At 42.3% G+C, this 25,798-nt stretch overlaps 1 protein-coding gene across 1 annotated transcript in view; it reads right to left on the minus strand.

The window, feature by feature from the left end:
* The window catches only part of shroom3 (shroom family member 3), a gene marked incomplete at its 5' end in the record, with an annotated part of 72,627 nt that overhangs the window by 14,855 nt on the left and 31,974 nt on the right, over positions 1–25,798 (minus strand). The window contains 3 exon segments of the mRNA XM_080477033.1: positions 133–360; positions 4,767–4,892; positions 21,293–21,454. Coding sequence (XP_080333159.1) covers positions 133–360; positions 4,767–4,892; positions 21,293–21,454 — 516 coding nt within the window.

Genomic DNA, 25,798 nt, shown 5'->3' on the forward strand with positions numbered 1-25,798 from the left:
TGTCTTAATGGAATGACAGTGGTTGAATAACAATGTGAGCCTAATTCAGGAAGCTTTGAGGAGTTATTCCAATTTTGATCATGCTAAGCGAGCAGTGGTCTCATTTTTGTGAGGTGTGTTTGATGTATGCACCTGGCAGAAGACAGCTGGTGGCAAGAGGAGTAGGTCGGGTGGGATCCGCTGTGGCTGTGGTGGCCCAGCAGGTGGTGGTGGTGGTGGTGCTGGGCTCCAGACGGGAGCTGAGAGGACAGTGGGGGGTCCAGGCTCTCCATGCTGCCCCTCGAGCTGTATTGGTCTGGACTCTTCCTCAGGTAGGTCACACCAGAGTCGAACCCGCCAGACAGGTCGATGGTCGACGCACTGAGAGACGGCAACAAAATGAAAGACGCCTCAGTAAACACGGGCTGTTGACATTAAAGCTAACGGCGTCGGTCCGTTGGAGACCAACGCGAGAATACAAAGTGCTGGTGCTCAGTTTTCTTCCGCACATGAATAGCTTTTGCTTTTAGAATTCGCAAAGAACAGATCTGAACAACTCCAATGCTATCATGCAAAGATTCAGCTGTTCCTTATTGTGCCTGCCTTTATGAGGCTCGGCGCAAATATTCCTATTCCTAGAAAAAGCGTTTACTTTTTATTATTATATTGTGTGAATGCAAAGGCATTCACTCTATTGTTTTTCAAATCTTTATTATTATTTGTGCCTGCCCTTTTAAGAGGCACACACACACACAGTGTCCTAGGTAGCATGGTTTTTAATGCTAATGCTACGCTAGTTAGCATAGCTGATTAGCATGTGAGATAAGGCCAGATTCCCGTCCAAATTTTGACCCCCACCCGAGGGTTAGTAGGGGGTATCGAGAGAGAGAGAGAGAGAGAGAGAGAGAGAGAGAGAGAGAGAGAGAGAGAGAGAGAGAGAGAGATACACACATATAGATATACAGATAGGTTAGTGGAGCATTACTATGCAATAGAATAAAATTGTGTGTAGGTCAGGCCTCAACAGAAACATATTGCTTTACTGATTGAATCACTGAAACCAGGTCGATGGCAGTGTGGGTGCCTAGTTTTTTGTGCATATAGTTAACTGTGTGAGAATCTTGCCTCTTAGAAACAAAGTCCACATTGAAGCGATGCATGGTTATAATAAAAGACCTCAGTCTGATTGGTGTTTGAGCTCAGATGTACGATGACAAAAACTGAATGAGGCGCTTTGTGTTTTAATGGTTTATATCATCAGTAGAAAGCTGGCAAAGCACAACATGGATAGTCTTGTCAGGTGGCTCCATTTCAATTAAAAATAGAAGGAAAAGTGCTCAGCCAGAGAAATAACTGCTGCTGGTAGTGAAACTGGTGATCTGCAGGGCAATGTGTTGCTGCCTCACGCTGAATGATCACTGAGGAATGTACATGAGCGAGTATGTGCGTGTGTCTGCATCAGTTTGAGCCACCAAGTCCGTGAACCGAACACAATGCAATTACTGCTGGGGAAACGAGGACAGGCTGGGTCTGTACTTCTCTCCTCCTGTGTCACTAACTTCTCTCAGTCTAACTTGTGTGTCATCTGACTTCCTGTTTCCCTCCTCCAGGTCTGTGGATGTATGGTGGGTGTTGCCATGGGAGACCTCGAGGTGAGGGGAGGGGCAGCAAGAATGCCCCACTCTGAGGTCAAATACGTCAATGTGCCGACCTGTTTCTCTCTCTCTCTCACACACACACACACACACACACACACACACACACACACACACACACACACACACACACACACACACACACACACACACACACACACACACACACACACACACACACACACACACACACACACACACACACACACACACACACACACACACACACACACACACACACACACACACACACACACACACACACACACACACACACACACACACACACACACACACACAGAGGCTTTCCTTTGCCCTCGCTGACGTAACGTCTCCAGATGACATCAACCTGTTGACCGGCAACTAAATGAAAGCATTTCTTGGCTGAAGCGTCCGTCAGATCAACGACTCAAATCGCTGCTCAGATTTGAACCGGACATGTTGAATGTCAACTTTCCGTGTAATACTTACAGCTGTGTAAACATCCCTAAATCCAAAATATCACCATAAATGACCGTAAACCATTGTTGGACAACAAACTTGCAATTGTAATGGCATGACGAGCTTTATTCTGTAGGGCTGAGCTGATTATCACAGCAATGCCAGGACCACAGCAGCAGGTGGCAGCTACACTGCTTTCACATGAAACATGCTGACTGACAGCTGCAGACTGAATTAAAAGAAAGGAAACACGTTTGAAGAAAAGAGTCGACACCTGCTGCTAAATTCATCACACAAATCCAGTGCGGTGCAAGGTACTTAAAATGAGTACATGGCACTGATATGTTTTTTTACTTACTAGTTCTCTAAAATGAAAACTAACTGATTAATTGGAGGCCTGTACAGTAGTGTAGTGGTTTGCACCATCACTCCCGAGTTCCAGTCCTCTGTGCTGATTGTGCATATTTTCTTCAGATACTCGAGGTTAAAAGGTGACTCTACATATCCCATAAGTCTGCGTGTGTGTGTGTGTGTGTGTGTGTGTGTGTGTGTGTGTGTGTGTGTGTGTGTGTGTGTGTGTGTGTGTGTGTGTGTGTGTGTGTTTCTCATTTAACTTTTTTTCCTTTGGGAGAAAAGAAAAGTGACAGTAACTGTTTTGGACCCATGAGACAGGAAATGTTTGAGACATTCAGTTTGTGTTCTATCATGTATCAGCCCCTTTGTTTTTCTTTTCGCATGATTGTTACAATCATGTCGTAACATGATGAGTGATGCACAAAAGTGGATTTTCTTACAATCTTCCCATTTGTCATCCCAGATAACCACTGTTTCGTAGAACAGTCCAAAGGAACACCCTGTAAAATGTCTCTGTTGATGAAAGAGTTTTAGCCTCGGCCTATAATTTAAACAACATCTATTTGGAGAAGAAATGGTTTCCATAGTGTATGTAGTATCCAAAGGTCATCCCTGTTACACATATGGTTTTATGTTGGAAGTTTTTAAAAAAATTTTTATCTTTAAATCTGTCAAATCTGTTGAATTTACAATTGAATTATTTTCAGTTGTAAATTGAAAATAATTCACAGCTTGTCCTGAAGGCCAACCTGCTCCGAGTTAAAAACGAAAAAAAGGCTGAAATTCATGACACCACCTGATACCATTCCTGCGTTTGCTTAGTGCCAAAAAGAGCATTACTTCACTATGTGGGAGATTCTTCTGCAGCCATCGAGATATGACTCCTATACACAGCAACTAGAACCAAAAAAACCTCTTTGTTCCCGTAATGTTTTACTATAACATTGTTTGGAAAAGATCATTTAGTCTTAAGGTTACTTGAACTACTTGTTACGTCTGCAGCCCATCAAAACCCAACAATGACTCTTCAAGGGTCATTAAATGACTGTTTGAACACTTTGACCCTCGATGTGACCGACCGAGAGCTGAAACCTTCCAACACAGGTCGTGTTGGACGTCTCCGGCGGTCACTCAGGTTCAGACGGCCTTTAAAACCTTTTCCAGGACAAAGTCAAACACTAATGTGCAGGTCCTGGTTGTAAAGTGTGTGATTATGTTTGCTTTCCCTCTGTTAGCTGTTTTTTAGTGTTTATATGTGACTGAGAGGAGAAGTTTAAAGAGTTTTAGGCATAAAGTGTAAAGTCCAGTGTGCGGCTTTATGTCAACATTTGGTATTTCTAAAAGCCAAGAGGAGCTCAAGGATTTGAGCGTCACAATTGAGCCAATCAGATTTAACGTCTAGGACCACAAGCACGGGAGTAGGTAGTTCAATGATTAAATGTATTGCTCATTGGCACCAGAAATATTCGTCAGTTAATGTTTTATCCATAAATGAAGCACTGGTTAGACGTGATGACTGAACCAGCAACCTTCTGATTGAGAGCGACCCCCTCAGCTGCACTGCTGACTATGGAGGACTATTAGTGCCAACATTAAATACATCATTTAATAATTACTTAAATGTGTCATCAAGTCATTAACATTTTGAATTAAATACCAATTTGTGGGCGACACCAGACTATGACATAATTAATTAGTGAAATAATTATATGATTTTTACATAAAATTAATTGGTATTTCAATGAATTGATGACTCATTTATGTATTTAATTCATTTTTAATGAATTAATGATACATTTAAATAATCATTTAATTAAAGATATACATATCTTTAGTGGATACCTTTACTTTTATCCTAAATACACAGTCCAGGGATGCAGGGAAGCAAAGTATCTCCTACATAAATCAAATTAGACACTATATATTCCATGGAAAAGGTTTGAAATACTGAACTCTGTTGTTCTGAGTTTGACTGTTTCTCTGAGCTTTTCTCCTTTTTTTTTCATTTAATAGATATTTTGACTCGTCTTCATTCAAACTCATCAAGAATATTTAAGGTGAAAATTAACTTTGATTGATTGACCAACGTTTCTAGAAGGCCTCAGTTCGCTTTATTAGCAGCAGTTGACTTAAAAACACAAAGTCTACATTGAACCTGCTCACCGTCTTAACGCTGAGATAGCTTTTTTGCTAACATTAGCATTTTGCGCAAACGACTGCTAAGCCAAGCGTTCACTCAACACATCTAATGAACAACTGCGGAGAAGGAGGTGCATGACGGTGGAAGTTGAGTGTGGTGCCGCTGACGCTGACGCTGACGCTGACGCTGACGCTGACCTGGTGTGGCAGTTGTGGTGCCAGCTGCTGCTCATGGTGTCCATCACCGCCTGGTCCAACTCCTGCTGACCGTCGCCGAGCTTGGCTGAGTGCCAGGAGTGAGGGCGAGACGCTGGCTCACTGCGTCTGTGGGGAGGAAACACAGACCAGGAGGTAGTACATGAAGAGCAGGAGGGTCTGAAAGATTCACGTCCAGTGTCACAGGTTTACCACTGGTTTCAGGATGTCGTTGGAATCAGTCGAAACACGTCTGACGATAAATAAGGTCATGAGTTAAGGGGGCTCAAAGAAAAGGTTTCTTACATCCTGTTGGCTCTATGGTGGAAATCTGGATGAACTGACCCACCTGTTCGTAATATCTGACTGTCAGACTGCGACATACTGAGAAATCTAAAGCTACAGCTCTTCTTTTAGAGATTGTGAAAATGTTGAAACGCTTATGGAATGCTTTAATAGCCATTGTTTGACTGTTCTGGACACTGTAGCGCCTGGTAAACTCTCCTTTGGTGTGCATAAAAAACCTTGTCCGTGGATAAACGAAGCCGAGTTTCAGAAGAAGCTGTCGGAAAGTGGAGCGCCTGTGGAAAGCCACTAAATTAGAAGTTCACAGGCTCCATCTTCAAGAAATGATAAAACACGCCCGCTCAGCATATATCTCTTAGCTCATTTCAAATAGTAAGAAAAATCCTAAAATTCAGTTTGACACTATTGAGCATCTTGTGGCCCCTTCAACTCCTCAAGTGCCTGTGCACACACAGGAAGAATGTAATAACTTCCTAAACTTCTAAACAAAGTGCAAAACATCAGGGCCAGCATCAGTCCTCCCCTGAACAGCTTCTGCACTGTATCTTGTCCAGTGTGTTTGTGGTCGTCCTTCAGTCCTTCAGTTCTTCAGTCCTGTCAGCCGAGAGGATGCCAAGATTTTAGTGGACAAGCTGAAACCCCCATCAAGCCCTGGTGACATTGTAACCCACATCTCTGTTCATAAAACTGATGAACCTTTCACTTGAGTCTGGCTCGGTCCCCAGATCCATTAAGCATGCTGTGGTGAACCCTGTTCTCAAAAAACTAAACCTTGATCCTATTGAGCCCAAAACCTACAGGCCAATATCAAAACTTTTGTTTTTTCTTAGAAAAAGTAGTGTCAAACCAATTAACCTCATACTAGGAGCAGCATGATTCCTATGACAAATTTCAATCAGGTTTTGGTAAAATGCACTCCACTGAAACCGCTCTATTAAAAGTCTCAAATGACGTGATGATGGCTGCAGACTCTGGTCACTTCACTGTCCTGGTCTTACTGGACTTAACATCTGCTTTTGATACGGTGGACCACAATATATTGATCAACAGACTGAAATCAGAGCTGGGTTTTTCTGGGTCTGTCCTTCAGTGGTTCTCCTCATACATAGAAGGAAGAACTTTCAATGTTACCAGAAACAACAAACTGTCTGACGTGTCCAGCCTGTCCTGTGCAGTTGCTCAGGGCTCTGTCCCGGGGCCTGTTTTGTTTTTAATGTACCTATTGTCTCTTGGTCATCTCATTGGTGGTTTAAAAAATGTGTCCTACCACTTATACGCTGATGACATCCAGTTGTATTGCTCCTTCAATGACTCAGAGTTTCATGTCTTGTCTATGTTTTTGGAGTGTGTGGCCTGCATTAAAAACTGGTTTTCTTCAAATTACCTCCAGATAAATGCTGACAAAACAGAAACCCTGATCATTGCCCCTGATAAAAAGATTCCCCTTATCAAAAACCATCTTGGTGCCCTGGGCTCGACTGTTAGAACCAGCCTCAGGAACCTCGGGGTTAGGTTTTATCAGGCCATGTCTTTGGAGGGTTTCTCTTGACAGCTGACCAAAAACTGCTTTTACCACCTGAGAAATATCTCTAAAGTAGGAGGATGCTGTCAAAACCAGACCTTGAAATGATTATTCACTGTTATTCACTTGCTTCATTAAGACCGTCCTCGGCAGACTTCAGGTCATACAAAACTCAGCTGCAAGACTTTGTCCAGGTTCACCCAGAACAGCCCACATCACCCCCATTTCATCAATTCTTCATTGGCTCCCAGTCAAATTTAGAATAAACTTAATTCTCATGTTCCGGGCACTGCATGGTCAGGCCCCTCAGTAACATTGTGGACTTGCTGTGCCCCTACACCTCAGGGTCAACCTCCGATCCTCAGACCAGAGTCTCCTGAAGGTCCCAAAGACCCTTTAAAACCCGGGGTGACCGGTCCTTTCAGGCTGTCGCCCCCAGGCTATGGAACGACTTGCCCTTGTCCCTCCACACGCTCGATTCCACGAGTTCTTTTAAAACGCTCTTGAAGACGCTTTTATTTAAGAAAGCTTTTGGCTCAATACTTTTCTCCTTTTACTGTATTTTATGAAATTTGTATGTTCTGTTTAATTACAGTACAGCACTAAGTACAGCACTTTGTGATTTGTATCTGTGAAAAGCACTTTATAAATACATTTTACCTACTTACTTACAATGTGCAAGTTTTAATAATGCTGAGCACTTCCACTGTAAATAGAAAATAACTGATTATTAATCAACTAATTCTTTCCCTGCAAGCATTAGGAGAACCTGTGGAGGCCACAGAACCTTTTGCAAAGTTCTTTTTACACCTAATATATAGGTTAATTCTCTACTATAGAAACGCAGAGCTTATCGTAAAGCTAAATAAAACAACAATTCATAGTATCAAGTGGTTTGTTAGTATTGATTTTTATTTTTTTACTTTTTCTTTCTTTTATATGTACAAATAAGTACATATTTTTTGAAATGTTCAAAATAAAATTCATTCATTCATTCATTCATTCAGTTTAAAAAACGGTTTTCCCAATAATCAAAGGTTAGTTTTTTATGTCTGACGTCAATCTTACCGACTTTAAGCTCAAAGTGAACAAACACACAATTAAACATCAAACGGAGCTAAAATGATTTAGCAGAATAAAGGAAAAATTGATAAAACCAAAATGCCGTTACCCTTTGTTTTTATGGAACTGATCTAATCTGCTACTGTAGTTTCTGAACTCTAATCTTTTTTTGAATGGTTTGACTGGTCATGTGGTCGATATTAAGACGTCTGTATAAAAACACAGACTGTACATAAGGGTCCTGATGTGACCATCCGAGGCCCCCCAAGGTCATGAAAATTTGTAGGATTTACAACAACATAAAAAAAAAACATGAAAACATGTTGAGAGAAAAAGGTGGCCGTTATTAGCATTAATAACAAAGCCGGCCATGAGATAGACTACAAGGACGTCATTGGTGATTTTGCCTCCAGAAAAGCTGGAAAGTAAACATTCTGAGAACATTAAGGTGGTTGAGAGGAAAAGGTGATCATAACCTCCAAATACTGCATCTGTACGTTAAACTAGACCTCGGGTAGTCCGGGTCTGAACATACTGTACATAGTTTTACATGAATTCTTTTCATTGTTGAACCCATGCTATATTTTTGGATTTCTCTATCTTATGTCATCATTTGAAGAGATTTTTAACTTAATTTACTTTAAAGAAATCACCAATTGTCAGTTTTTCTACTTAATCAAAAATGTGTCAAAGTATAATACATCTCAAGTTCTTGATCTCGTTTGCTCATCCATGGCATATTTGTACTTCTGCTCCCGTTTTGTTGACTCTTAAAGCAAAAGCCATTAAACAGGACCACTGGTTTACAGAGTGCGATGTGCGATGGATTAAAAGCACAAGGTGTTGAAATAATGTTCAAATTGATCCTTATTGAGATTTCGGGGTAGTCTGTGGGTATATTACAGTTTATGGTTAAAAGTTGTGTATCTACTTTGTATGTTGGCGCATTGGGATAATGAAAAAAAGCTGCACTTGAGAAAATACGAGTGCATGTTCGTGTGCAAACTTCATCATTCTAATCATGTATATCCGACTTGCAAACCAGATGTGAAAAGTCTAAAAGTCCCCTAAATTGTCCAGTGCTTCAATCCGGTTTAAGACTTGAAATCACTCAACACCACAGACTCTCATTAATATCTCGTTAGTTTTACAAGGAGACCAAAGAATCGTCTTCACAAGGTCCAAAAAAATAGAATAAATGCACCCGTCACCGAAATAGAAAAGAAAACAGCTCCACAGAATGTTTCTTGAACAGAATCCAATGTTGTTACAGCTCAGGTTCAGTGTACCTGACACTTGATATACCAAACTAAACTAATCATAATGTATTAATCCCCTGGGAGAAATTCCTATTTTTCCACACTGACCTATTGCTAGGATGCAGATGGTGCAGCCACATTACAGTGCTCTGGGGAGCTGATGGGGGTCAAAGGTCATGCTCAAGGCCCGTCAGTGGTGACCCGTCGGCTGTGGGTGACAATTACCACACCGATCCAAACACCAGCACTTTCCAAACAGGAACATAAACCGAGTGTCGCACAAACAAATACCGAAAAAAGTGTAAAAGTTCAGACGTGAGTGTTAAAACATAGAGGATAGAAAATAGCAGCTTCTTTATCAAATTGAACTTATTTAAGTATGTTTGATGTTGAAAAAAGAAAAAAAGAAAAAGAAAAGGCGAACCCAAACAGAAATGCAGCTTTTACCTTGCTGATAAGCCGAAGACTTCACCGTTAAGGTATTTTGACTGTTATCTAACCAGTTGTGATAAGAACGGTTGGAACTTGCGTGGCGGTTTCAGTAATTGTCCCCTGATCCTGGGGGATGTTTGACAAAGCCAACTGTTCTGTATTTATTTGCAGCGATAAACAGGAAGTGATTTTATCTGACTAAGTAGGAGTGAGAGACATAAAAACCTGCTTGTCTGTGAGGCGCAGGAACCCGGTAATGAGAGGACGTGACTAGAATACCTCAACACCGTCACTATTCCCCCTCTTTGCTCTGGACGAACTGCTTTAGTACAAAACTGGATCTTTTTTTATAGTAATGTGTCAATTAGACATGATTAATAGGTCTGAAAACATGTTTTTCTGTTTCAGCTGGATGGTAATCATTAATGTTAGGAAGAATTTTTCGTTAAATTAAAAAGTTAAGTCAAAAGTTAATGTGATATATCTTTTCTGCCGGGGTTTCAGGCTACTAACTGAAGATATGTGAATGTTGGAAAGATCCTGAGCAATATCTGTACAGGGAAAAACTTCATCCAATCTGAGTCACGGCTCAGAATCACAGCGGATTACAATTATTTTTCACATTTTCTTATAAAAAACATATTTTTTTCAATATGTGGTGTGAAATTTTGTAGATTCTCTACAAATGTATAACCACATGTTTTTGGGGTAATTTAATGGATGATTAATACTATTAAATCAATGTACTTCTTCTTAAAAAAAAAAAAAAAAAAAAAAAAAAAAGAATCATGTAAAGGGAATACAAACCTGTATTTTGCATTTAAACAAACTTCTTCTTTTTGCATAACATATTATTCTTAAAACTGATGATGTGGGATCAAACAGGTTTGTGCTTCCTCCCAGTGCTTTTCCAATATGTACACTTCATGATATTGGATCCAGATTTTGTTTCATATCTAAAGTCACAAGTTCCATTTATTCTCAAACAAATGATCTAACTTAACAGAGGCACCCTAAAACATATCTTCATTAAAGAGAGAGACAATTGTTCATTCATGAACACACAGGGTTTTCTGGACTGTGGCCAGAAGGCGGAATACCTGGACAAAAAAGCAGTAATGCACAGGGAGAACATGCATACTGCACACAGAGTAGGAAATAGAAGCAGAGATATTCTCCCTGTTTAAGTTCAGGAGTGCTTTGTAATCCCACATGCACCTGCACCAAAATGACATCATCCAGTATGGAATGAGCTTCACGGCCTTGCACAAATAAAAAAAAAAGAAAAGAACAAGAAAAAAAAAAAAAGTCAATAATACTAATACTCAATATTACGATGATGATCAAATTAAATGTTGTTGTAAAATGATCATGACTCGCATGCGCTGAAGGTTCAGTGGGAACATGAACCAGCGTCACTGATGGGTTTGGCTGCAGAAAAAACTTTCTGGTTGTTTCGAGTTTCTCTTCCCTCGTGGTACCAGACGCCACAAAGTGAACAGCAAAGATTCATCATCGATGTGTTCACATGTTTTCCTGAGCTGAGAAGAAGGTCTGTGAGAGAAGCGTGTGAGGATGTTGAGAGCTTCAGGACAAAGTGGAGCTCCGCTTCCAGGCTGTACCCAACATCAACCAGCAGGACTCCACGGGCCAAGGCCCAGTAGGACACGGCAGAAGCAGCGTCATGCTGCGGGTTGAGTTTACTACCTCTGCTACTGGAAGTGTTGAACATCTTAAAACAATGATAAAAAAAATGAATATTACCAATACTTGAGAGAAAACGGTTAGAAAACTGTTTGAGAGCAGGAAGCCAAAGTTCAGCTCTATCAACAGAGGAAGTTATTATTTATTTATTTATAAACTTCAGAGCCAGAGTGACGTAATGACACGAGAAGCCCTTAGAAGGACACACAAGATGTTTCGGAGCCTCCATAGCTGCCTAAAGAATGGCTCTGCTTCATTTATGGATTTTTAAATGTCACTCCTATATCTCAAAATGAGTTGTTTTTAGGATTTCAAGTAATTGTAAACACTGTAGAAATGCAATTCTGTCTTTACCGACATCACAGTGTTGATAAAATGTTGAAAAAACAATCAGAGCAAAGGTCACCTCCCAGTGGAGGTGAATGAAGACCAGGTCTGAAGAGGCTCACTGATGTCAAAGTCACAACAACAATTGAAAATGTGAACTGGATCCTCGTGCAAAGACCTTCAAATTTAATGAGAACAACTTTGAACTTTCCAAACAGAAGGACATGCAATCCAAAATCCAAAGCGTCACAGTGACTGTTTCCAGGCTGATGTTGCTACAACCCCGTTTCCTTCTTGACACGACTTCTACACGCGTTCTTTCACACTCACCTTTTTTCATGCTAATGCTACAACAAGATAGTTAAATTACATTATATCATGGACTTTGTTGTCACCTGCGCTGTGCTACCTCCCCTCGTCCAGAGCGCCAGTTAACAGTGGCCACTACTTTTCTTGAAAAAGGCCAAACTGAACCTTCTGGCTGGCCGGCTTTGGCCGTGGGCTGCTTGTTGGACCCCTTTCTCCTCATTACAGACTACAAAATCCATGCCTCAGACAAATGTTCTAAATATTCAAAGGTACCGTATTCCTCTCATGATTCTTTAAGGTTTGGTCCTAAACCGTTGGACACCAAGTGGACACCACAGTCTAATTTGTGAAAGTTATGTTTGAGTGAGTGAGGCCATGTTTTTAAGGAGCTCATGTGTTAAATATCTTTTATATATTAAGTAAAAGTTAATAAAGTGCGTCAACTTGGTGTGATGTAACGGGAGACGTGTGCCTATCATGGATCAGCCACACTCATTTTGATGTTATTTCAGAGTCGATATAGCACAAGTAAAGAAACAGCCCAACCACTCGATATTAAAGAAATGATATCTGAGTCAGAGAGAATATAAAACACAATGCTCAAGTGAGAACGTCAATTATAAACTGTCGATGTTAGAAACACTAATATAAGAACATAAATGTCCCAGTTTGTGTTTTCAACATTCAAATCGCACCAAGTTAAAGATTTTATGAACCGATCCGATTTTCCTTGCAAATGATCTTAAATCTGCCTAAAGTAGGTGAAGCTTAATGTTCGGTCTGGCGTTAAAAGAAATGGCTCCAGACACAAGGTAAGTCTGGCAATGAGCGGACTTAAGTCTTCACAGTCTCAATCATGCGTGTTGCTGGTCGTTGTGAGCAGTAGTACCTGGAGGTGAACCTCAGGACCTTGGAGATGAGGCCGGTGGCCAGACTGTTGACGCCGGCCTCGGACGGCGACCGGCACAGAGCCCACTCTGACCGACCCAACGCCGCTTTCTTCTGCTTCTTCCTTAACTTCCTGCGGTAAAACGCCTCCAACAGCTCCATGGCCTCGCGGTTTGTCTAAGTTCTTTTACACCGATACCTTCTCAGACCTTCTCTTCCAGGTTCTTCTTACTTCAAAGAGTCCCAGAGAGTTCCCGTCCCATAGCTTTCTTCAACTCAAACTGCAGAGAACCATTTTTTGTCTTTTTTCTACTGAACCTTCCTCACCTCAGCTGCTCTGCTGCATCTCCTTTGGAAAAAAGAAACTGCAAACAAACTGATGCAAATGATCTTCTTCTGTTTTCTGTGTTTAACCACTCCCTTATTCCATCAAACAGTCCAGTGAAAAGTCTGGTCTCTACCGATCTGACTTCTGCTGCCCTCAGGTTTGCGTCTCCCAGTCTGCGTCAGCCCCTTAGCTCCCCAACCAAATGAATGCAATTAAGCATCATTAGGCCTCCGTACGATAAAAGCAGGAAATAAACATCGCCGGCACAGCTTGGTCCTGACGCTAGATGTGTTGATGTGGTGCATGAGTGAGAGACACTGAGAGTCTAGAGAGAGAGAGAGAGAGAGAGAGAGAGCGAGAGAGGAAAAAGTCGTAGGAAGGGTGAGGTAGAAGAAGTAGCAGAGAGGGAGGACAGAGGGAGATAAGTTCAGTTAGATTGTGAGGGTGGAGATACTGAGGAATGAGCCATCGAAAAAACTGATAAAGAGACGGTAGAAGGAGGAGAAATATTAAGATAGAGAAAGGAAAGGGAGGATGAAAAACGGGCAGAGGAAACTTTTTCACACCACAGGAATGAAATCAAAATGGGAACAACTTTAGGACATAAAGAGTTTAAAAAACACGAAGGAAGAAGGGACACGAAGGGCAGAACTGAACGGGAGGATGAGGGAGGAAAAAAAAAGGAGGACAGACACACAGAAAGAGGGAGACTATTAGAAACACAGTGGATCTCTGAGCTCAATGCAACACCACTGGATTGTGCCGCCCCGAGGAGACGTCTGAGGAGGACATCCCATGATGCAGCATGTGGTCTCAGCTGAACAACAAGCCGATTATTACTGAAGTGCCAGGGTCCAATAACACAAGATTTATTGAAAAAGCCTTGACATCATTGATTGGAGTCTGAAAACCTTGAGGGTATGCGTTGCTTAACAAGTGATGATGATGATGATGATGATGATGATGATGATGGTGTTGGCAACAAAGCAACTAGGAATAACTGTGCTCCGCTTGACACAAGACTTTTCTAGTTTCCCAATAAAATACTCTTTACGTTGGTATTCTGACTTGGCGGAGCTTTCAGTTCCTTAAATTCACTTTTCAGTCCATCCATCCATCCATCCATCCATCCATCCATCCTTTGATCTGTCTAACATCCATCCATCAAACATCCAAGCAACATCCATGCCTCCGTCCGTCCACCCACCTATGTTTAAATCAGACACAGACTCACATTCCCACCTACAAGCTATTTAGAGTCACTTATTTGAGAGACAGCCACACTAATCATCTGAGTAATGATCCACTGAGTAATAGTAGCAGCAGTAAAGGCCCAAACACGCTTTACGCTAAATACGCAGACAGACAGTTCTGTCTGTCCTCTGGGTTCATTATATGTGTAATTTGTTTCGTTTTCAGAGTAATACGTCCCCAGAGTAATACCACTGCTGACCTGTGGGAGCAGTGTTGTACATTATCGCTCATGAATTTTCCAGCAAAAGGACGAAAGAAAACAGTGTAACTTGGAGGACAACAGATGTGTGAATGTGTGTGTGTGGATACAAGCAAATGACCAGCTTGTCCTGAGGTGGACATCAGGACAAAAAGTAGTTTCAGATATGCCCACAGTTCAGAAACACTACTAATGACACAAACGCTTATTTTACAGTTTTGAACATGTTTCATTGGTGTTTCGATGAGAAAGTTGTCCAACAGGAAACCAATACGCACTGCCCTTTAGTGGCTGTACTGATTAGCAATCACACAAACATAAAGGACACATAACAACGTTTAAAACGCCTGCACCAATTTACGTGCTTAAAAAAAGCATATTTGGGCCTTAACAGCAGTTCTTCTGTTGGATTGGACCACAGGGGTCAACCTTCAGCCCAACAGTTGCTATAATAGTGAGATACTCAGAGAATGACAATATCCCAGCCTTGTTCTGAAAGAACTTCCTACTTTGAAGCTGCTGCTGCTGCAATGAGTGAAAGAAATCACACAGTTTGATGATGCAGACTCACATTCATTCACTTGGAATCACCTGAGGTTAACCATAATAACGACTTTCTCTTAGAAGCCTTAACTTAACAACTACTCTGGTATTCAGTGTCAAAGTGTAACGGTTAGTCTTGGGATCCTGTTGGTACTCTCATAACAATTACTGCATTTGTCACACACACACACACACACACACACACACACACACACACACACACACACACACACACACACACACACACACACACACACACACACACACACACACACACACACACACACACACACACACACACACACAGGACCTGCAGGAGGCAGTGATCAGCAGTTATTTCATTTTCATTTTGAGACAAAACCCAAAAAGTAACTTGTAATCTAACTTAGTTACTTTTAAAAACAAGTAATCAGTAAAGTAACCAAGTTACTTTTTGAATGAGTAACGAGTAATCAGATTGCTTTTTCGAGGTAACTGTGTCTTTTCAATCATGACTCAAGCGTAATTCATTCCCACGGCGCAGTATGCACGTAAATATAGCAACGGCACAACCTCAAGCAGTTTTTCATGTCCAGGCTACACTTTGATTCTCCGTTACCTTTCTTATAACTAGGATCTCTTTGCTATTGGTGGAAAGTAAAAATCGCCCGTCAGATCATAAATTCAAGTTAATGCTCCATCACCCCATAACAGGAGTGTGTTCGAGCTACTCGGAACTGGTGGCGTTCCTATTTATGAAATTCCCCCTTGAGAAATATTCGAATAACAACAACACACATGGCTGCCTGAAGGAATCCTACACAAGCACAGTAAAGAGAAAAACAAGCTTGGAACAAACAAACCAACCCACAGTGATGAAATGATTGCCAGTAGTTCAATACTAATTCTACAATACAGGCCTGATTTGATAAACTTGACCAGGTCGCACAAGGTACCGGGAATTTATGCTGGTAGATTAATGCCCAACGAGTTGAGAGAAAGATTTCTAAAGTGACTCTCAGAGAAATTTGTGGTATGAAAAAGAGTCAGAAATAAAAATAAAAAAAAATTATTCCTAATAAATATTACAAATTGATTAAAAGACAATTGAAGGGAGACAGAATACGTGAGAATACCAGGCGATGACTCCTTTAATGTTGTTTGAAAAGAAGCTGCAGATCCTCTCAGTCTTTAGTAGAGATGCTGTGGCCATTCTAAGATATTTCCATGGACGTTCACACAGCCAGGCCAGACGGCTCACCACTGAACCATTGTATTTTTCACTTCTACGTTTTCTTAAATGTGATATTGTACCTATGGCAGTGACGCTCCTGTTACGTCCTTAATCAGAATCAGAAACTCTCCATTCAACAAAATCCACCTGAGTCCAGTTCAAACCGGCGAGGAGCTTCTCAGTCCATTAAAAGACCCTGAAATGTTCAGGATGAGCAAACCTGTCGTTAAATGTGAAGTTTCGAGTCAGTTAAAGTAGATCATTATAATATCCCCAGATGTTGTGAAGACAAACCTTTTTTTGTTGTTTCTCTCCTGATATCAAACATACAGGTAAATCAGTATTGTCTGCAGTGAGGTAAATGAGTCTGTGCATCTTTTTGACTTTTCTGTATTCAGATTGGTCAGCTTACCAAAATGTGACTGAAAACAACCTTTATCAGCTGAAGTGAAAGGCAGGAGACACTGATTATATTTGACAAACAACTAGACCCTGCAAGGTGTGTGTGAGTGGGTGTGTGTGTGTGTGTGTGTGTGTGTGTGTGTGTGTGTGTGTGTGTGTGTGTGTGTGTGTGTGTGTGTGTGTGTGTGTGTGTGTGTGTGTGTGCGTGCGTGTGTGTGTGTGTGCGTGGACAGAGATCTTATCTTCTGCCATAGGAAACTGTTCAGCCCATGATTATTATCTTCTTGATCTGTGCAGAAACCAAAAGTGGCGCGAGAGGCAGAGAAGGAGACGGACCCGAGTGTGGACCCAGAGGACATACATTAACTGTTTGTGTTTCAAAAGTGTCAAAACATAGTTTTTTTGTAATACAGAGAACAGAACGACGAAAACATAGAATGTCCTTTTTACAGTTTTTCTCTCACACTGGCCCACTCAGTATCACACAGAGTCTCCAGCTATGCAGATGACGATGTGGTATCTGTACACTGTATTGGAGAAGTGCTCTTGAAGACTATTTCTCCATTGTTTTGAAGGTTTAGCACCGTGGAAGCCTTTCCCAGTGCTTCTGAACGCTGCTGTCATCTGAACAAGCAGCAAAAACATCAACACAGATTTACAAATTTCACATGAACACATGAAATCCTTAACTGTTTGCGTTTAAATCTTTCAACTGACTTGAGCATGGTGTGTGTGTGTGTGTGTGTGTGTGTGTGTGTGTGTGTGTGTGTGTGTGTGTGTGTGTGTGTGTGTGTGCGTGTGCGTGTGCGTGTGCGTGTGTGTGTGTGTGTGTGTGTGAGGGAGTTGTTTGTCTTACGGTGTGTGTGTGTGTGTTTGTTTCAGCACAACTATGTGGTGATGTCGGTTTAGAAGAATGTGGTGATTCAACTTGAGAACCATCCGAGGATGAAAAAGGAACGGAGTGGAAATAAGGAACGGAGGACGGGAAGGAGGACGCAAATGCTCAGGGAATAAAAGGAAAGAAGAACTGAGAGGCGTATTTGGTATGAAAGGAAAGAAAAACAGGATAAAAGGCAGTGTTTATAAATTAGTCTATATGCTCTCCACATTCACACCCAGCCTCCTGGGGCTCTGATGGCCCACTTCCTGTTTTGGGACAGCCAATACGAGGCAGGCACCCCCCCCCCCCGATAACCACCCAGGGCCCAGGGAATTGTGGGAGAAAGGAGTCATTCTTGTTTATGAGACTGTGTGAGACCAACAGTGAAGTATATTTTAACTGCACTGTTGTTACAATCACCTGAAAACTTGCTGAAAGGCACTGCAGCAGGACAGGCAGCTGGGACAAAAAGGTCAGGTGATGTGGTCCTAGCTGAGTCTGCAAACTGTATTGAAAAAATACACTGTAGAATGGAGAATAGTCTAAAATCACATTGGCATAGCGCCCTCTGGTGGTTACAATGACAAGTTTATAGACACATGGACAACTTCGTGCCGGGGTGTTCTGGTGCTCTGGAGACACATGTCGTTCTTCGGCTCCTCTGCAGTGACTCTCCTCTGTAGTGACTCTACAGCTCCTCTGCAATGACTCTCCTCTGTAGTGACTCTACAGCTCCTCTGCAATGACTCTCCTCTGTAGTGGCTCTACAGCTCCTCTGTAGTGACTCTATAGCTCCTCTGTAGTGACTCTCCTCTGTAGTGGCTCTACAGCTCCTCTGTAGTGACTCTATAGCTCCTCTGCAGTGACTCTCCTCTGTAGTGGCTCTACAGCTCCTCTGTAGTGACTCTATAGCTCCTCTGCAGTGACTCTCCTCTGTAGCAACTCTACAGCTCTTCTGTAGTGACTCTACAGGTCCTCTGCAGTGACTCTACAGCTCATCTTCAGTGACATTCCTCTGTCGTGACTCTCCTCAGTAGCGACTCTACAGCTCCTTTGCAGTGACTCTATAGCTCCTCTGCAGTGACTCTCCTCTGTAGCAACTCTACAGCTCCTCTGTAGTGACTCTATAGCTCCTCTGCAGTGACTCTCCTCTGTAGTGACTCTACAGCTCCTCTGCAGTGATTCTCCTCTGTAGTGACTCTCCTCTGCAGTGGCTCTACAGCTCCTCTGCAGTGACTTTCCTCTGTAGCGACTCTACAGCTCCTCTGTAGTGACTCTACAGCCCCTCTGCAGTGACTCTCCTCTGTAGTGACTCTACAGCTCCTCTGCAGTGACTCTCCTCTGTAGCAACTCTACAGCTCCTCTGCAGTGACTCTCCTCTGTAGGAACTCTACAGCTCCTCTGCAGTGACTCTCCTCTGTAGCAACTCTACAGCTCCTCTGCAGTGACTCTCCTCTGTAGCGACTCTACAGCTCCTCTGCAGTGACTTTCCTCTGTAGCAACTCTACAGCTCCTCTGCAGTGACTCTCCTCTGCAGTGACTCTACAGAAAATGGTTAGTATTTTCTGCAAAAGCAAAATAAAAGTAATACAATTTAAACTGTAGCTATGAAACATCATGAATGCAATGTCAGTTTTTAGGACGTAAATATATCTATTTTTTAGATGTTTTTCTTGGTCATAAAAGTTGCCGACCCCTGAACTAGTGGATTTAGAACCAGTGCAATCCCCAACTCTTGAATGAACCTGTTCACCTACAATCCTTATAACAATGTTATTAAAATCAAATCAAGTCCAAAGTTAACATTTCAACAATTAAATACATAGAAAAATGTTTGCTAATGAATGTTGGATTGTTGTCCACCAAACGACAGTTGTTCACACACACACACACACACACACACACACACACACACACACACACACACACACACACACACACACACACACACACACACACACACACACACACACACACACACACACACACACACACACACACACACACACACACACACACACAATCCATGTGAAATCTTTTGTAAGAAAAATATTTGTGTTCCTATAAAACACGAATACAAAGCTTCTGGTTTCTTCTAGTAGAAATCACAAGTCGCCCCTCCGCTGACATATATGTGTTGAAAAATCAGTGTATTCACAGTCCATGGAGAAAGTTGATCTGAAACCAACTGATACCACAAATTGCACACAGCCAATCAGAGGAGAGGGGCTTTGTGTACAACGTGGAGTGAGAAGATGTTTGACTTGATTCAGCGCAAATATTATTAAACTAACAGCAGCAGAGGCAGCAATGTAAGCAACATTAAATGTAGACTGTATTTTGAAAAACATTACTGATTTAACTCTGATGCAAAGCTGAGAAATTTAGCATCCTGTCATTTTTCCTCTGTTTTGTTAACCTTCTTCCCTCTCTTCTGATTGGCTGTGGGACAGAGCCCCTCTCCTCTGATTCGCTGTGGGACAAAGCCCCTCTCATCTGATTGGCTGTGGGACAGAGCCCCTCTCCTCTGATTCGCTGTGGGACAGAGCCACTCTTTTTTGATTGGCTGTAGGACAAAGCCCCTCTCCTGTGATTGGCTGTAGGACAAAGCCCCTCTCTTCTGATTGGCTGTAGGACAAAGCCCCTCTCCTCTGATTGGCTGTAGAAAGCAGAGAGAGCATCGATCCAATCATGACAACGTCATTCTCAGCCTATGCTCATATCAGGTAATATTTGATATCAATTTTATACTTCTATAAAATCTGAAAACATGAAATCAACAAGTCATTTATGGCTTCGTGTCACGGTCTGCTGATGTGCATCATCTGGGTTTTCTTCGTCCCTGTGCACACCTGACAGCATCACCATCATCACTTCATCCATCAAGACTCTGGATCATGGTACACTCATCGCCAGATCATCTGTTTATCCTCCGTGGTATAACGTCGTCCTGACGTAAGAAAGGACTTCTCCTGATCTGTGGGTTCTCCTCGTGCCTCTACTCTCAAATAAAAGACCTTTCAGCTCACTTTTCTGCCGACGGTCTCGGAGTCAGCGCTTGGGTCCTAATTACTCCACGCCGAACACATCGTGTCTCAAGTCTAGTCGAATCTCGTCTTTCATTTTTTGTCAAGTCAAGTCAAAACTCATTAAAACAGCAACTCGAGTCGACTTGAGGCCAAGTCACATGACTCTAGTCCCCATTTCTGCCTTCTGTCACCTGTAATCTATACGCTTAGATTATTTGTCTGATTAAATATTCTGTCAATTAATTATGTGTACCTCTCTAAATCTGCCCAGCTGGCTCTGTTGTTAATGCAGCTTAAAAATCCCTGAAAAACCCCTCGTATGCTGTTTGACTCCCGTCAATAAACATCCTCCTGATCGCATTCCTGTTTCCATGTTGAGGCTAAAACCCCCAAAACCACCTGATTTCATGTGAGCAAACAGACTGCAGAGTTCGTGACCATTAATGAGGATGAGTCAATACAAGCGCTGCTGCAGATGGAGAGGACCTGTTTCAGTCAGCAGAATGCAAACGCTGCAGAAGGTTGTTTGATGTCTCGTGACTGGGAAAACTATTGAAGTTAAATAGAGCTAAAATATACTTTCTACCTCCAGGCATACATGATGTTTTAGACCCAAAACAAAAGTCCAACTTCTGATTTCACTGCTGCATCAATCAGGAGCCACAGCAGTGGGTTCTGATTTACTGTCAGAAAAGCTTTGACTCGCCTCTTGGACGGTTTTTAAACTACTACAGTGAAGCCAAACATTAACAAACACACCAACTTCACCAAGATAAAAAGGCAGAAACCTTCAAATAAAAGCAATGGCGGGGTTCCCGGAATTACACAAGAGACAGAAGGAAAGTCTTTGTTGCGGAGCAGATGTTTCCTACCTGTTTCTGATGCGGAGTTGGACTCCTGAACATGGTCCGCTGGGTTCTGGTGACGGGGGGGTGTGCTGTGGCAGTGATGATGTTGGTGATGAAGGAGGAGGAAGAGAAGCAAAGGAGGAAGGTGAAGAAACAAACTCCTCGATGTATCCGGCATCAAACTCCCTAAAGAGAGACACGAGACGGACTCCTCAGAACGAGTAGTTTATCATGACAATACCAAACAACACAAGGGGAAGAACTGAATGAGTAACAACTGAGTCACGTCATCCTGTGACCTGCTTTCGGCCAAACGCTTGAAGCATTTCCATCACATGGACTTCCTAAGGATCCTCCAGTCCATCACAGCAGAGCCACGTTCACACTGAGGGAGGAAGTACCTGGACAAAGGCCATGCAGACTCGGGGAGATCATGCAAACTCCTCAGCAGGGAATCAAACCAGGGCTTTATTGCTCTTCCTTTTCCTGACCTTTGAAATAAACCAGCTCATCCTGACCTGATTTTCTGCTTTAGAAACCTTCTGACTGACAACACCTGCTGAGTCAGCACCGCGGCCAAAATAAACCAGTCTGGTTTGGTAAGCGGCAACCAGAAGGTTTGGCATGTTGGTTTTCACAACTCAGCCATCAGATGATATTGATAATTGGATTCAAAGTCGGTGTGAGCATGAGGCAAACTTCATGATGTTCTCTGAAATTAACTGGATTCACATTTTGAAAAGAAAATGCAAATTAAGAACGACTCTTCAAGGTTCTGATTTAGATTTCTGATTCGTGTGATTGTGATGATGATGATGGTGATGGTGATGGTGATGATGAAGGCTGCCGCCGCTGCTGCTGCTGGTATAGTGTAAAGCAGAGGTATTCAAATAAAATGTTCAGGTGTAGTCTAGTTTATTCCAGTGGGTATACTCTGATTTTTCCAATCCCAGCCTCGTACACCCCCATCCTGGAGCAACATCTGTCCCGCAGCACCCCTCCCAGAGCAGCAGCTGCTCTACAACAAGCCCCAAACAAGAGCCACCACGCTCATTAATGCAAAAAGTATGCATCCACACATAATTGAGATCATGAAAGACTGGTTATGTATTATCTAAATGTAAATGTATTGTAAGCAATACAAGATGTATAACAGTCTTTAACAGCTGGACTTTAATTATCCTCTGAACAGCCGGTGACAAGGCAAGACAAATAGGTTTCCCTTTCATCGGTTAAAGCTGCTGTGGCCTCTTCAGTCTCCAGGCTCCCTAAAACTAGTAGTACAGTAGCTGTAGTGTCTACCAAAGCGGCAGTAGTAACAGGGCTGCAGTACATGTATTGGGTGTAATTTAAGTGTGTAATTGTGGAAAAAAAAGCTGCAGTGAGTCCATTTGAAAACTGACACAGAGGAACCTGTTGTCATGTACAACAAGAATGTGGTGCAGTTTAATGAAAACAATTCGATTTTTCGGGAGTTTTAAAAAAATCTTCATTGACAGCAATATTTCCATTAGCTGTTATTTTAGTGTGTGATTGTGGAAAAAATGCTGCAGTGAATCTACTTGAAAACTGAAACAGAGGAACCTGGAAAAATACACAAACACTGAGGGTTTTATCTCTGTTGATGAAGTATTTGCTGATTGTGAATGTGAGGAGAGGAGATTTTCATCTGAGGACGATTGGTCAGCCCCGGAGCGCAGAGTTACGTGATGCACCTGAACGCATCACCCATGTATCGTCGGCATGAATCTCGTTTACCAGTAAAAATCCATAAATTCGCCTCATTGTTTAAGCCGCTGGGTTCAAAGTGTGCAAAAAAAAAAAAGTAGCGGCTTAAAGTCCAGACATTACGAAAAGTTCCGGTATGTTAGAAAAAGTCCTTGTACGCTGAGGGGTAAAATTTAAAAGTGCCGATGTGGTGCATACCAGCCCACTTAAAGCACTTACGTCGGGTGACGTCACGCTTGACGGAAGCCCCTATGGTCCAAAAGTGCCCGCTTCGTAACACAGGAAAGGCGAATTTATGAATGGGAGAGAGAAAGTTATGTCACAAAACCATACTGATATGTATCTTTGCACATTTTTCAGTGGGTATACGGAAATTCTGGACTTTTTCTAGTGGGAATACGGCGTATACCTGCGTATCACGTAGACTACACCACTGTTAAAACACCATCTTCCGGTGCCACGACTCACCGCTATGGAGGGCCTCGCCACAGGGACCGCCCCCACCACGGGGTTGTGTGTGGGGTGGTGGTGGTGGGTGGCGGACGGGCACCACGGTAACACTGTTGGCATTTGACTACGAGCATTTTTGTTTTCTTCCCTTTCTACTTCCAGCCCAGTTTTTTAAATGAACAATTCGTTCACAAGAAACAACGAGAACAATACGCAACTTTCAAACAACGGCAGAGAGAAACACACCCAGGCTTATATTATAAGGTGAGGACATTCCAGCACAGACTGCATATAGCAGCCATCACAATGCTAATGCTAGTCTGCACCGCCCACCAACTCTCTCACACACACACACACACACACACACACACACACACACACACACACACACACACACACACACACACACACACACACACACACACACACACACACACACACACACACACACACACACACACACACACACACACACACACACACACACACACACACACAAGCCATTAAAGTGAAACCTGTCAGACCGGTCAGAGGAATGTCAAGCAGCCACGAGGAGAAAGCTTCCCAGAAGGAGGGACTGCATTGTCACATTCCATCTCATCACACACACACACACACACACACACACACACACACACACACACACACACACACACACACACACACACACACACACACACACACACACACACACACACACACACACACACACACACACACACACACACACACACACACACACACACACACACACACACACACACACACACACACACACACACACACACACTCTACCTGGGACTGACCTCACCTGAGTTTCCAGGGTTGTTACTTAACAGCAGCCTGAACTTTCTCGATTTGATGACATTACATTACATCAATCTTAACTGGTGAGCCATACGTCGAGTTGTCCACTGAAGAAGACTCACTGTCCACATTTCGGCACTTTTTTATTTACGTCGCGACCGCCTTGAACAAACTCGGCATGCCTCTGCACAATAATTCACATTTACTAGTTACTATTTCATTAATTAATTAATGGATTTGCTTTACTAGTTGTGCACTTAAAAAAGCCACTTGTCATATGGGAAATTAATGTGTTACTTTTACAGTCTTACCCAGTAAAACCTGTTTTATTAACATACATATTATTGTAGTTTTAGATTAGAATAGAATAGAATAGATTGGATTGGATGAAATCAGATTAGATTAGTATACACATAGAAATATGGAGGCCAAGATGGGGAAGAAAAAGCCATAGGTCAGTGTGATGGTGTCGGTTTAAATTCAGCTGAACTTCATCTGTTAGTGGGAGGAAGATGCTCTATAATCTGGATGTTATGACGGATGGTCGTCACCTCAGCCTTAGTTGAGATGACATCCTGCCCAGTTCATGAAGCCACTTTCATCAGTCAGCCGTAAGATTAGCTATGGGCATCAGTCATGTGACTTTGTGCATTGCTCCTGTTGGTTATGAGCTATGAATCCTTCTGGAGTCGTCCAGGACCACCCCAGACAAGTCCTGAAATATCGGCGTGCTTCTAGACTGCAAAGATTGTGAAATATCTTTGTTTTTCTCCAACCAGGAAAAGCAAAACTTCTCTGAAATGTGTAGTGAAATACGATTGGAGTAGATTTTCTGCACATGTGCAAGTAGATCAATAACAATGTTGGATTCAGAGTGTTTGTGCTGCCCACTGTTTATATTACCACCGTACATTTACTGACATTTACAACACCATCATCTGCAAAAGTGGGAACACATCTCTGACACCAGATACTGAGCCGACCTGTACGACGAAAGAATTACAGAATATACAGAGATCCATATGAAAATACTGTTGTCTGCACACACAGCGTTTCCTCAACAAAAATGATTGTTCTCATCAACATTCAGTCTTCGATGAAAAATAAATCACATTTTATTACCAATTCATACAGAAAACATCAAAATTGTGAAACTAGCCAACTCATTAGTAAGACACTATTCTTTTTTCTTTTGTCAACCGTATCACAAACAGTATCCTATTCTCTCCCGAGTCTTCTTCATCTTCTCTGGTGAAACTGAGCTTTCATATTCTTCACGAGCTCGAGCAGCCTGTAATTTGACGGAACCTCTTTGTGTCATTAGTGTATCAGATAAGAGCAGCGTGACAGTACGACACCTCGGGCCATAAAATTAGCAGGCTGTGGTTACAAACACTGTTTTCTTCGCAGGTAGATTAATGCTTTACTTTGTCCACAATAACAAACTTGACTTGGACTCAGTTGTCACAATCATCAAACAAACGGACCGCACAACTTAGGAAGCCCTGCTACCGTAGTGCAACAAAGACACAGAGTTCTGTACTG

The sequence above is a fragment of the Lipophrys pholis genome (assembly GCF_963383615.2).
Source record: "Lipophrys pholis genome assembly, chromosome: 12".
NCBI lineage: Eukaryota > Metazoa > Chordata > Actinopteri > Blenniiformes > Blenniidae > Lipophrys > Lipophrys pholis.